At 45.6% G+C, this 15,208-nt stretch overlaps 1 protein-coding gene across 1 annotated transcript; it reads right to left on the bottom strand.

The window, feature by feature from the left end:
* Window positions 1-3,222: 3,222 nt before the first annotated feature.
* On the bottom strand, window positions 3,223-14,002 carry tmem38b (transmembrane protein 38B). The gene is made up of 6 exons (XM_084482746.1): window positions 13,568-14,002; window positions 8,573-8,729; window positions 7,291-7,475; window positions 6,649-6,736; window positions 6,120-6,237; window positions 3,223-4,387 (listed from the first exon to the last, which is right to left on the bottom strand). The coding sequence occupies exons 1-6, from the start codon at window positions 13,689-13,691 to the stop codon at window positions 4,007-4,009; spliced, it is 1,053 nt and encodes a 350-aa protein (XP_084338872.1). The 5' UTR covers window positions 13,692-14,002; the 3' UTR covers window positions 3,223-4,006.
* Window positions 14,003-15,208: the final 1,206 nt, after the last annotated feature.

The raw sequence follows: 15,208 nt of genomic DNA, 5'->3' as shown, positions 1-15,208 counted from the left end.
TGTGTGTGTGTGTGAGGAGGGAGTCTATGATAAAGCTTCATCTGCAGTGAGGGGGGGGCGTTCGTGGGTCCCCCCGGCCGCTCTGTGTGGGTCTCTGGACTCTGCAGAGCGAAGACCCCCAAGCGCTTTGTGCCCGTTGGATGCACTAAGCCTCTGTCTGCCATGCTGATGTGTCACACACACACACACACACACACATACACGTACGTACGCACACATACACACAAACCTGCGCGCACACACACACACACACACACACACACACACACACACACACACACACACACACACACACACACACACACGTACACTCACCATGCACACACGCACACACACACACACACTAAACACACACACATAGACCCACACACACTACACACACCATGCACACACGTGAGCGCACACACACACACACGTTGAGCACCACAAGAGGGAGCATGCATGCATGTATCAACACATGTGGACTTGAATACACATGTGCTGGATGCACGCACACACACACACACACACACACACACACACACTCTGCCGTTTGAAGAAGAGGGATCTCCTTGACTGCGTCTGCTGGTCAGCCTGGCTGGCCGCCAGACACGCAGGACCTCAGGGGGTGACACTGCTCCTGACGCCACCCAGTGGTGACATCGTGCAGCTGCACCTGCACTCAGCCACGTGACGTAGACACACGGCTATAAATATACACCGTAAACTCTGTGTGTGTGTGTGTGTGTGTGTGTGTGTGTGTGTGTGTGTGTGTGTGTGTGTGTGTGTGTGTGTGTGTGTGTGTGTGTGTGTGTGTGTGTGTGTGTGTGTGTGTGTGGTGTTCCTGCTTTAAAGACACCTGAAGGTCAACCACATATAGGCATGGGGTATAGGTTCATGTCACCACCTGTTTGTGTGTGTGTTTGTTTGTATAGGTTTGAACGTGTGTACGTGTGTGCATGTGTGTGTGTGCGCGCGCGCGCGTGTGTGTGCGCGTGCGTGTGTGTGTGTGTGGTAGCCAAACGCATGTAGGTCCACGTGCACGTTAACACACAAACACACCGACTGACATGTTTTCCAGGGTTCACCAGCTTCCAGGCCACCGTGAGTGACAGGCCACAGCCCCTGGAGATAATTAAGGGAGGGGGGGGGTTACGAGGTCAGGGGCCACAGTGAGTGGGCTCTGGGGGCCCTGGGACCCTGACCCTGGGAGCCCCGTGCACAGCTCCGTCCCCCAGCAGCAGCGAGTGACGTGCTGGCTGTCATCCACACACACACACACACACACACACACACACACACACACACACACACACACACACACACACACACACACACACACACACACACACACACACACACAGCAGCATGCGTGTGCTGTGTGGGGGGGTGGGGTGGGAGGGGGGGGGGGGAACATGGCAACCCAAGGGCACCACCCCCAATGTGTTTTTTTTTTTTTTAAATGCTGCTACGCTACATGCTAAGGGGCAGGCGTCTGTCAGGGAGGACGCTGTTTGTTGAAGACACAGGTGTGTTGTGGTGGATGTAGTGGGGTTCACACACTCGCTCGGTCCATCACGTGGTTGGAAATGGGTCGAACGTACAAACACGCTCACACACACACACACACACACACACACACACACACACACACACACACACACACACACACACACACACACACACACACACACACACACACACACACACACACACATCTGTCGCGTCGCTGAATAAAACAATCCTCCTCGTCCGCTGACAGATGTGTCACAGACAGTGTAGCGCGTTACCGCGTGTCACTGTGTGGATACCCGGGTACGACAAAACACTGCTCCCTGGTGCTCTTTCAACCATGTTGAACTTTTGGGAATATTTTCTCAGCTGCATCAACAACGGCGCTGTTCCATTCATTTGTATTCCCGGGAGGGGGGAGGGGGGGGGCGTTCTGACTGAACACTCGGAGAAGTGGATGGGGCAAGATTCCGGAATCCTCCCTGAAAGCGGGATGAGGTATCAATCAGTGGGATGGTGTCACGCTGATGCAATGTTTCATCATTAAATGCGGGGAAAAGGTGCAGGGTGGGAGGTGGGGGTGGTGGGGGGGATAGCTGTGCCATGGCCCGCTCATCTCATTTTTCTGCCGTGTTCGAGAGAAAGTATAGTTTATGAATACAAGAAACCAGATGAGCTGTTATGACGGTAACACGTTTATATTTACATTCACATTTAGGTCACTGTTACGCCCCATTCTAGGGACCTAGGACGCAACATGAAAAACACCCCTCTTCCCCAACTCCCAAACTGAAATGGCAGTCCACCCCTACTGTTTAAACAGAAACTTCTAAACTAAAACACAGGACATAAAAACACATGTGGCTTGTTGGGAGAGGAGGATGGAAGTGCTGGCTTCCACGGTGGCCATCTTGACTCCTTTTATTCTTGCCTTGGCCAATCACCGTCCCCGACCGAAACGAGTGGACCAATCCCCACCCGGGAATGGCACATTCCTATTTACATAGAAGATTGACAGAAAACACAAAGCCACACACACAACCACAGAATACAAAAACTACGACCACAGTCGTAACATTCACATTTAGCAGACGCTTTTATCCAAAGCGACTTACAATAAGTACATTTGTCATAAGAAGTGAAACAATATATTGCTGTCGGTAAAGTAAAGATGTTCATAGAACCAAGTGCAGGTACTAACAAATCGTTAGGCTAACCCCATTCCCCGTATAGCTAGCTACTGCAGATGCTACACAATTAAGTACTATGAATAAATACAACGTACATTAAGTGCGTTCATTAAGTGCATTCATTAAGGCCAGGACGTACAACAGACAATAGCGGGCAGGGGGACTGAATGGCTATGCAGAGTCTAGGTACACGTTTGGTTCCATTGAGGTCTGAGTGTTTTTAATCAGTTATCCAAGTACCAATTGGCTGAGTCCAGTTCAGTAACAGACCCCCGGTTCCACCGCGAGGTTCAAGCTCTGTTCCTTTTGTGACATCACAAATGGGAAAGTAAATACAGTACAGATGAATGTCGGACGCGTCCACTCCATCGAGTCCAGCAGGAGATCGCTCCCATGTGGTGGTCGTGAAGGGAATGTCGGATAGGATGTCACAAAGGTAAAGGGATGTTGGAACGATGAGGTCAAGTTTAGAACCCTTTAACTCCTATAATATGTGTATTTCGTTACTTTACAAAGAAAGAACCACGCGCGTTTTGGAATTCGTATTAATATATTTATTTTCAAGCATTCCCACGCATTCAAAAGCATCCACCATATAATCTGAATAGAGTGTAAAAAAAAAAGCATTATCTTCAAGACAAAAATATTCTTTACATTCAGCAGTGCAATTCTGTGTATGCACAGGATAACACATCTCAGCAGTACCTGACAATACATATTTGAGTCCTTTTAGGAATTTCCTCAGAAAGTGCAGAATAAGGAGTACGACATACTGTACGCCGTACCAAAATAAGCATTTATACAGAAGAGAGAGCAGACAAACGACATCAGATCAGTAGTCAAACAGCCCAGGTCTGTCCCCGAAAACACGATCGATTTAGATATAATAAAACTATGATTTGTCATTATAAATACGTATAAAAAGCCTGCTAAACACTTTTTCCCCTACTTTTTTCGCCGGGGCTCAGCATGGTTCTCGATCCCTCGATGGAGGAGTGTTACAGCACTGCGTGGTGAAAACGAGGGTCACAGTCACCCTAGAATTAAATAGGAGAACTTTGATTGGGGCGTCACGCTACACATTCGGAATTTCAACAGGGGCCTATTATTTCCCCATTGTAATTATTTTCCCTGTCAGTTCAAGAGTTAAATACAGCTCTGGAAATTAAAAAAATAGAATATATACAGCAAAGAGAGAGAGAGAGCGAGAGAGAGAGTACCGAAAGCGAGCCTCTTCGTCACACGCTGACCAATGTAAAACTTAAAAAAAAAAAAAAAAGCTTTACAGAGGGGAGGGGCGAGGCACCAACGGTCAAAATGGCCGACTAGTCGGTCTTCTTCGAGCTTCTCTCTTCTTCCTGTTCTTTGGTCTTGGCGGCTCTTTGGTCTTCTCTCTTCCCCCGCGTAGGGGAAGCCAAGGCCTGGCTTCTCCTCTCGCCGGACTCCTTGGTCGGCACGGAGGAGGAGGAGGAGGAGGAGGAGGAGGAGGAGGAGGGCGGTGGCGACGGGGACGGTTTCTTCTTGTTGACGGCGCCGGCGGTGGCCGTGCTGCCGTTGTCGATGGCGACCGGCTTCCTGCCGTCGGAGCTGAGGGCGGTGTACGGGGAGTTGGAGGAGGAGTCGGAGTCGGCGAACAGTGTCCTGTAGATGACCGACTCCACCAGGGCGAAGGGGGAGGTGGAGGAGCCTGTGATGATGATCCTTGCCTGGGGAGAGGAGGAGGAGGTGGAGGAGGAGGAGGAGGTGGAGGAGGAGGAGGAGGAGGTGGAGGAGGAGGTGGAGGAGGAGGAGGAGGAGGAGGAGGAGGAGGGAAGAGATTACATGGTTGTTAGAGGTTGCGGTGGTGCTATGTAACGCGATGCAGTGTTATTCTGCGTTACGCTGTGATACACTACACCAGGCTCGGCTACGCTATGCAGCGCTACATACGGTCACGGTAATGCGATTAGATACGGTACAACGCGACGCTACTCCTCTATATGCTTGAACCTTGGTGTGTTGAATGCGGAGCGTCGAAACATCATCAACACAAAACAACAAACAGCGGGCAGGCAACAAGTGTCGAATCTGATGAAACGGCCCGTCATTAATTGGGCCGATCAGAGCTGGATGGGAGCTAATAGCGGTCGGAGGGGGCGGGAGAGAAGGGCTGCTGGTAGGTTTATCTTCGTCTCAGCAAAGCGCTCAAGTTTTCCCACAGAAAAGGGAAGGGAGATGATGTAAGCTGATGAAAATGATGCAAAAAGAGGAGCCCGTGGGGTAATACCCAACTAATGTGAGTCACCAACCGCTGGAAACTTTTATGAAAAGGCAGTGTAGGTGGAAAGGTCACGACGGAGAGACGATGCTACACCCCCCCCCCCCCAACACCGCACGGTGCTGTCGCCAGGGCCGGAGGGGGAAACACACTGCGGATCAAATGAGCCCCGTTGCGGTTCAGCTCATTTGACTAAACTCTCGAATGAAGTACAATGAGAAGAACATGGAAATGAAGAGCAATGCAAGGTGGTTAAAGGCCAACACGTTAGCCTAAAATATAATAAAACACTTTCACGATCAAATAATTCAAATGCTGACAGTCAGCGTAAATAAACAATATTGTATTACTATTATTATATAATATAACACAGATAAAAACATTTAGAAAGATCTACATTTTCACCATAACCAAGGTGTTTTTCAAACGCAGTAACCATGGTCACTGCCAGCTATATTTGGCTAATTTATAGTAGCCGACATCTTATAAGTTGACTACTGTCATAACCGGAGGCCTGTGTCAATTAACTTGTGACATCACAAGGGGGGCGTGCCCACCGAGACGAAAGATCAACTGGTAGGCCATTTCAAAACCGTCCAACGCAACTCCCAACTGGGGGTGTCCGCAAAGACGTATGATGGATAGATCGCCATCAGGGTGGACAGACTCGACCATACAGCTGGAGGCACGCCACCCGGTTGTGATGTCACAAGTGGGTGGATGTTGAAATGGCCTAACAGTTGATCAAGCTGTGATGTCACAAACGGTTGATTTTTTTTTTTTGAATGGCCTGGAGGGTTGATCATCAATCACTTGTGATCGTCAAAAATGGTATTTGAATGACCTCCTAGTTGATCATCACATCTGGGTGGACGCCACCACTTGTGATGTCACAAATGGTTTATTATTGAAATCGCCAACCAGTTGATCATCACATCTGGGTGGAGAGTTCCACTTGTGATGTCACAAATGGTTTATTATTTAAATCGCCAACCAGTTGATCATACATTTGGGTGGATGCCACCACTTGTGATGTCACAAATGGTTCATTATTGAAACAACCTCCCAGCTGACCGCACATCTGGGTGGACGCCGCCACCACGTGATGTGGACTTTGACTTTGCGGCTCGCCATGACTAACAGGGGGCCCCTCTGAGGGAGGCTAGTGTGACGACACGGACCTTGTTGACCACGTTGAAGACGGTGTAGAAGAGCATGAGGTGGTGCTTCTGGAGGGGCAGGTAGCTGGTGTGCTGGAGGGAGAACATCACCGCCCCGATCAGGGTGATCTTGGTGGGGCTAGAAGGCGAGAGGCGACAGGGGTCAGAGGTCAGCAGGGTCAGAAACAGCGTGATTGTCATGCTTATCTGTAGCAACGTTACAGGTGAGGCAAAAACATGAAAATGAAAATACAAAATGACTTATAAACTTGGTGTTTTTCGTGACAAAACATCGACTTGATTGCTCATTGGCTAAGAAGGTTACCCGTACAAGGGGTTTGTCTCGGTGTATGGATGCAACGATGAAACGCAGGACACAAAAGTGCCAAATAATATTCTGAACAGATTTCTGACAATTCACAAAATATGAAGCGTGTTCAGATGTGCAAATGGCGTCACGGTACAGGTAGTAGTATTGTTAAAACCCATGGAATGACGCGTGTAGCGGTTGCGCTGTGAAGTAGTCTAAGGTGCGGGTGCGGGGTCTTACTAGGACATCTTGAGGAGCTCGTTGGTCTCCGGTTTCCAGACCCCTCGGACCAGCTGTTCAAAGTTAGCTATGAGCCCGCCTCCGGCACCTAGCGAGACCACGGAGCCGTCATCATGTTAATCATCACAACTTCATTTAGAACCAGGTCTATTTTGACTCCTAAGCATCTTCACTTCTAAGGGCTTCTCATCAACAGAGCAGGATAATAATGAGGCAGTGACGATGCAAATGGATAGAACCATTGTACAAAATAAAAGTTAAATAGCTTGGCAGGAAATAAACTAAATGTAGGACTGTAATCAAACATAAAGTAAGTAACGACAACAAATTAAAATTTAAAGGTTGAAGTCAAATCAACAAAAATCATGTCTAGTATGATTTAACGGGTACTACTTAAAATGGTTAGGGTATTGCACCCCCAGCCAAAGTCGAAACAAAGTACTCATTAACCTAGGTTACGGTATAATCACGTCGATTTAAGATTCTCCAGTACTACAACTCGCTTGAGTCCTCTCAAACTCGGCGGTGCATCACCAACAAAAGATTCCCATGATGCATTCTGATGTCGTCCAAGCCCTGTAACCACATCCACACATCCACACAAAAGCTAAGTCCCAGAGCTAAACCAGCGGCGAGCCAGACCTTTGGCCCAGCCGATGGCGATCATGACCAGCAGGCTGTCCTGGTACTTGATGCTGGCTTGGCTCACGCCTCCCAGAACCTTCCACGTCCGCGTCACCTCCTTCATCCCCGACAGAACCAGCCGGAAGGGCAGCAGAGCGGCCCAGGAGTAGAGCAGGTCCCAGGGGCAGTAAAACACCAGGTACCTGAGGGGGAAGACGGCACACGACGCAACACTGTCAGAACCGCAGACTGAGTGAGGAACACTCGGGATTGGAATAAGGTTTAGAATCAGAAAGGAAGAAAATATACAAAGTATACTGGAAAAGGTATGTCCAGTATTTAGACGATGTAAATACAAAATCTTAAATTATACGAATAAGATATACATGTATGATAGTATTTATGCATCTGCTTGGTCGTTTCGTACACTCACAAAGAACAACAATCTTCAGTCTTTTTTGTGGAGGAGTGTGCTAGATTTGAGGCATGGTTGCCTCCTTCCTGACTCACCATGTGTGACCAGTAGAGGGCAGTATTTTTTTTTTTTAGAACAAAACATTGAAATACTATTTGTCACCATTAGAGGGAACTAAAGCAACCTATTGCGAATTTCAAGAGATCGTCAGCTGTCTTGAGGAAATGTAAAACCTGCAACACATTTAATGTAAAAACGTATTTGACCTATTTAGCCTAGTAAAACGGTGGGCCTACCTTTTTAACTCACAAATAAGGGAGTGTCTATCTGTCTCTCTCTCCCTCCCTATCTCTCTCCAACACTCACCCTATCAGGAGAAGCCAGAAGGACTTTGAAATGGGCCAAAAAACTTATGGAACCTCTTATATAGGTAGGCTATGTAGGCCTATTTATCTGAAGGGATCTTCATCTTCATCATCCCTCACCCTCTGTCTCTCTCTCTCTCAGTCTCTCTAAGTCTCTCTCTCTCTCTCTCTCTTTCTCTCTCTCAGTCGCTCTCTGTGTATCACCCTTCCTCTCTCTCCCACTCACCCTCTCCCTCTCTCTCTCTGTCTCTCTCAGTCTTTCTCTCTCAGTCTCTCTCTCGCTCTCTCTCTCTCTGTCTCTCTAAGACTCTCTCTCTCTCTCTGTCTATCACCCTTCCTCTCTCTCCCACTCACCCTCTCCCTCTGTCTCTCTCTCTCTTTCTCTCTAAGTCTCTCTCTGTCTCTCTCAGTCTCTCTCTCTCTTTCTCTCTCAGTCTCTCTGAGTCTCTCTAAGTCTCTCTCTCTCTCTCTCTCTCTCTCTCTGTGTGTATCACCCTTCCTCTCTCTCTCTCCCACTCACCAGATGAGCGAGGCCAGCAGGACGTTGGTGCTGTTGGACAGCGGGGCGATGGGGGGCTCGGCCATCATGAGGCCGGACAGCACGGCCCCCCCGAAGCAGAAGAGCATGGAGCTGAACCAGCAGGCGAACGGACTCCGCCTGGACAGCTCCAGAACACCTGCAGCAGCACAGAGAGAGAGACAGAGACAGAGGGAGAGAGAGAGAGGGGGAGCGAGAGAGAGAGAGAGAGAGAGGGACAGAGAGAGAGAGAGCGAGAGAGAGAGAGAGAGAGAGTGAGAGAGAGAGAGAGAGAGAGTGAGAGAGAGAGAGAGAGAGTGAGGGACAGAGAGAGAGAGAGAGAGAGAGAGAGCAGGTGTGCAAGAGAGAGAGAGAGAGAGAGAGAGAGAGAGACACAAGAGAGAGAGGGATGATGAAGATGAAGAGCCCTTCAGATATATAGGCCTGCATACAGTACATAGCCTACCTATATAAGGGGTTCCAAAACTTTTTGGACTCAAGGCCCATTCAAACATGTCAAAGTTGTTTGTATGCGACCCCCAGACTGCCTACGATACGATATTTGTAAACCCAACCATAACCACGGCCACTTAGGTCAGAACATGCTGAATTGCAGGAAAAAATGCTATAAACATTATTTATTTTGAACAATAATGAATGTTGAATAATTTGGTCAATAGTTTGGAGCAGGCCTTGCAGTCTCCCTCAGGCCAACAGGAAGGGAACCGCTTAAGCTAGTGTAAAGCGGCTAGTCTTTCATTGTTTACACTTCAGTTAATATGTAAAGCTTTGAGCTAAGCTTTGAGCTATGATATATGGAACAACCCAGGTCCTCTCTACAGGATGTTCATTTGATTGGAAATAAACACTGCATATATACAGTAAATAAAATATGTTTGCCTGCTGCTCATAAAACCATACATACTTCCTCACTTCAACAGAGAGTCCATAGAGGCTGAGCTGGTTTAACCAATAAGAGGAACTGCCTGCAGGCAGTTTGTCCAAAGTTCAGAGTACAAGTTGAGCATTTCTGAGTAATAAAAAAGTACATTATATATGATTTACACTCACTACTTATGAATTGAGAATGAAGGTTCCTTCTTTCCTATATCCTGCGTCTCATTTCAAGTTAAAATCCATAGAAATATATATATATATATACTTTGGAGGAAAAATACATAAAAGCATCCCATGTCAAAGACATTTACCTTGTGTCCTCACAGTCAATATTTGCCCAAAGAACATTTTTACCACAATTTCTTTATTTTCCTTGTACAAGTTCAACTTTCAACAACAACAAGTAAAAATCTGATTGACATATTGAACAGATGCCTCCTGACAGATAAAAGAAAGTACACGGCACGCAATTCATCGGATACTGTTCCCTGTGGTGGAACACAATCCTGCCTTGGAAACACATCAATTCTTCATTAGTTCCCCCCTCAATTTGCCAACAGTATCTAATATAACACTTGAAGAAATGATCCACACACTGTACACACTGAACTCAGCCAAACCTAAAGTAGCTACCTGCTAATGTGCATTAGGTGAAGACACACAGGGGATTATTTGAAGGGATTAGCAGGCCGATTACAGACTCCTTGAGGAGAAGGACTTCCAGAGAGGGGGTTGTATAGATCTGTCTGACTGCGACTCATTTGCTGACTCCCTAATCATACTGGTGGTGAGTAGTTCACGTAGAAAGTATGTCAAGGAAAGATTGAAAGTACATGACCCCAGTGAATGATTCCTGTGAGTTATTGCTATGATCTGGACTAGAATCATGATACAAATTCAGAAATAGGGATGTGGAAATTGTTTTCAATTTTCACTGTCGACACAATTTCCGAACCCTACAACCGAAAAATGATTTGACACCACGTACCAATTCAATCCACGATATACATAGATCATAATTCAGAAGTCGATATGATAATAAAAGTATTGGAATACAATTAAAAATCTATTTCATTTAACAGCCATCAGTCTTTTCTGAGTCTCATGTTAATCATTAGGCTGCATAAATAAATACCTTTTAGACTACAAAGTTCTCTCTTAATCTCTTAAGTACATGAGGCCAGAGTGTACTTTAAAAACAGGCAGACCTATTGTTCCGGTCTATTCTTTTGTGTATAGTCACGTGAACCCCCACTTAACATGATCCCTTTTAATCACCACTATTCAAATAAACATTGTTGCCTTATTTCAGTCTATATACAGACGCAAATTATAAAGATTTGAAGGTGAATCGACTGTATTTAAATGTTTATTTCCTGAACAAATAGGGGGTGCTTTGAAGCATAAAGATAAACAGATAAACAGACAGGAACATTTAAACTAGACCAGCAATGGAAATTCCTAACCACCAACCACACAACTACTGAAAAGAAGGCCTGACCTCTCATGGTTTATTTAAAGTAGAATGGATTACTTGTCAAGTGAACTATGTGATCAGTGCCCGTGGGCATCTGTGAAGTGAAAAAGATCAATTTGAAAAAACTGCTCTCTAGACCAAAGCTAATGTGCGTTAGCTGCAGTGAGCTACATGGACTATTCATTGACACGTTCTCACAAGCCTTCTGAGGATCACTGAAGACGACCACTGTCATGTCACAAACGGGACAAGTTGTCACGATTCAAACTAAGTTGTATCAAACTCAATCAATCTGTCTTAAACGTGTTTCAAATTTGTAATGGACACAAACATGTTAGAAGTGAGAATCAGCTTAAGGGTGTGTTTTTAATAACTTAAGTCAAAGTCAGTTACATTTTGAATTTCATACCGTCATATATATATATATATATATATATATATAAATATCTAATCCCAGTAGTGATTGTAAAATATTTATAACATTTCTGACAATGTCTTAGAAATTCTATTTAATCATTGTCTTAATTTGCCCGAGCTGCGAACACACCTGTCCTACATCACCACCCTAAGGAATACCCTGGCACCAACATTTGCATTCCTAGGAGAGACATTTACAAGTCAAATCTAAATAAGGGAAGAGTCTAAGGTCAAATGAGGAGGTTGTGAGTTTTGTTTTTGATTGAGTCGCTGGTGTCAATTAAAGTTAGTTCCTCTGCTTTACACACAAACACACAATCACACACACACACACACACACACACACACACACACACACACACACACACACACACACGTACACATGCGCGCATGTACATGTACACAACCTGAACTCACATTCCCTGTTCAATCCTCACACACTGTCGCCTTGTGACGTGCTAAAAATACCAGTGAGGCGGCGCTGTAAACAAACGGTAAATGTCAACAGCTGGATTGAGTCAGCGCTACACACAGAGTAGCTGCATAGCTTCAAAGGAAGAACATCAGGTCCTCCGTCCGCGTCAAAGTCAAAGTGCGTTTCTTCATAGTACTTTTATATTTTTAAATACGACCGGTGTTTTTCGATGGTGCATGTTTTCGTTTTGCGGTTGTGAACTTTTACAGCCTTGTTAAAACAAAGACATCTTCGACATTCCTTTCCCTTTTTTGGGAACCGAGCGGGAACCGGATTTGGTAATGGCCAGGGGTCATTGTCTACTTGGGCTTTCTGGAGCTTTCTTTGCCTCTTGAGTGCACTTTTCAAAGAGTTTGAAAAGTAACCAAAAGTGCCACACACACAACCGAGTGTGTGTGTGTGTGGCAGAATTTGCATTGGCCTTCATCGGCTGTGGTTGGTTCCTTTCTATGGGACTTTTGTTTAACCAAACCCCTTTGAGACTTGAACTCGATGTCCTCGTCGCAATCTTTTACGGACTTTGGCAGACATATCTCACACATGTACAAAACGTACAAATGTCTTCATGTTGCACAAATACCTATGTTACAACCTCACTACCCTTTCACAAACACACCCCCTATATAGTCCTATCTATAGAGCTACAGGGTCCACACTCAACACAAACACACCAAACATCCAACAAACACATTCGGATATACCGTAAAATAGTGGTGGGTTGGCTGACATGTTGCTGTTTGTCATTTCTCCATCTTGTTGTACATTTTGCTCCAGAGACGAGATACAAAGATGGGTGTATAGGAAGGGAAAAGGCCACAGATGCCTTGCAAGGCACCATTTAAAATAGACTTGAGTTACAACATTGGTGACAATGTCACAATGGAGGAACAGTGTGTGTGTGTGTGTGTGTGTGTGTGTGTGTGTGTGTGTGTGTGTGTGTGTGTGTGTGTGTGTGTGTGTGTGTGTGTATGGGCCTGTGTAAGGTCATCCCTTGCGCCACTAAAAGTCCACCTGTTCTTCTTTGTTATACAACTCAACAACTCTGGCTGCAAGCCCACCCGCAGTCTGAGTTGAAAAAGGCGGTGGCAACGACAACTCATGGGTTGTATATAATAACATGTTGTTATAGGTTTATAATAAGCTATCATTACAGTATAAACACTACATTGTCTGTTTATAGGCAATAGCATGGTGGGTTTGGTCCTGCCGTTTATGATGTAGTCAATAAAGTTAAAATGACGTTAATATTTATCAATGTGGAGAACAATATGTGGTAAATATTTAATTGATGTTGTAAATATCCAATTCCAATGTATTTGATTGCGTGGTTTATATACTAGATTAACATGAAAACAATGATTATACTCATTACCTTAAAAACAGAACTAGCTAACTTGTTGACTCAACTGAGTTTTGCTATTTTATTTAGACCATAATAGAATAGAATAGAGTAGACCATAATACAAAATACCATCATAGAATATGGTAGACCATGATAGAATATAATAGAGTAGACCATAGAAGAATAGAGACCATACAATAATCGAATAGAATAGACTATAACCGATTAGAATAGCCAATTATAGACTATAATAGAGCAGGCAACACTAGAATAGACTAGAATAGGCCGTACCAGCATCGAACAGAACGGAACAGAAGAGGATTCTAGCACTCCAAACATAGTCCCCTAATGAGGACCCGGAGGACCTGAAGGAACCAGAAGTGGACTCACCTGACTGCTCCCGGAGAGCCATGACAGACACCACGTAGTGCGCTGTGTCAAAGTATGGAAACATGGTCATGCCGGCCAGGCCGTGGGCCAGCTCGTCCAAATTCAGCATCCCAATCACATCCATCCTCACAACTTTTCAAACTTTTGTTGCATATATATATACTGTAATTCCGTTGCGGGGTTAATCCCGGAGAGGTGCGCCAAAGTCGCGACTGCAGGCGACGTTCCGAGTCAGAGCATCGGGCTGAAATAGTTTATCCTCCTGGCTGTCAAGTCTTTTACGCCCAGCGCTAGCCGCGGAGCCCAGCTGTGCTATCCTGCTGTTGCACCGCAGCCTGACTTCACAGCTGGCGGCCGGGGACTCGTCTGACAGCCCGTGTCGTTACAGGGGCAACAGATCTGTATCGCCAACGGATGGACATGAGTTCCGCTGCCCCGTCGGCCGTTCGCGTTATCAGCGCGCATGCGGAATTTCCGAGAAGCGAATAGGCTGCGGGCTGCGGGAAGGCGTGGCTGGACGACCAGCCCTGCCTAGAAAGGTCCAGCCCCGCCCACAATACTATTTTAGCATACCTGTTCCGGTTGCGGTTGAGAAGAAGGAAGACTACACGTTGTACTACTTCTGCGTTTTATTTATCCATGTTCAGTTTTCAGTCTTATATTGAAGAACCGTTAATTGTTCCCGTAAATTAATGTTCCGTTAAGTTGTTGTGTTTTGCATGGTGTTATATTATTATTATGCATAATGTTTAGGAACCGTTCAATATTCCTAGTAGAGAATTAGCAACCGTTCAATGTTGCTTCTGCTGTGTTCAAAAAAGGCTTCTGGTGATGTGTTCATTACATTAGTGGCGATCAAGGTAGCACAGTCTGGAGTCACACTATGCACACCTGCTCCACTGTTACTTAAACCAATAATGGAAGCCAATTAATAGGCAATTTATTGTCTGTGCTGATGGACAAGCTGAAAATGAAGCATGGAACAGCAAGCGGTTTAAAACGTTGCCCACAAAGGTCACGTCACATCACAATCATGTGAGTTCTTTAATAGTGTATTTGAGCATGCTATCCTTTTGTCTTTTATAGCACCATTGCAGCACAGAGAGTGGGATCCTGGGCATTTGTTTCAAACAAGGTGATGGAAATTTTGGACTTATATATGCCTTGTGAAATGTGCTATGCATTGATGTAGTATCAAGAAATGTAATTGTATTAAATGTATTTAAATATAATTGAGTTGTCAATAACTTCTGACTTTTTTTATCTGAATGTTCCAGAACAAGCAGGCAGCGTGGACTGTGGTGTGTTCGTGCTAATAGTAAGTGATAAAAAAAAATAAGTGATTGGATTGTGCACCTCGGCATCAAACATAATAACATAAGCAGGTGCCAAGAGAAAAGGATCATTGACATGGTTTATATGTACAGTAACATATAATGAAGGACGATAAAGGTATTGGATGTGGGCGGGGCTGGACCTTCCAATCCGGATGTGGGCGTGGTTGGACGTCCAACCCCGCCTTCCCGCAGGCCGCAGCCGTTAGTACTTGGGAATTCCTGCTCCGAGTTCCGCCATTCTAGTGATGTGGCGGCCGGGGGCAGTGCTGCCTTTCGATTGGAGGATGCGGGGTAGCTGGAACCA

The sequence above is a fragment of the Micromesistius poutassou genome, assembly GCF_964030765.1.
Source record: "Micromesistius poutassou genome assembly, chromosome: 18".
Lineage (NCBI taxonomy): Eukaryota > Metazoa > Chordata > Actinopteri > Gadiformes > Gadidae > Micromesistius > Micromesistius poutassou.
Note: the sequence above shows the minus strand (reverse complement) of the source record. Positions and strands in the feature narration are given on the sequence as shown.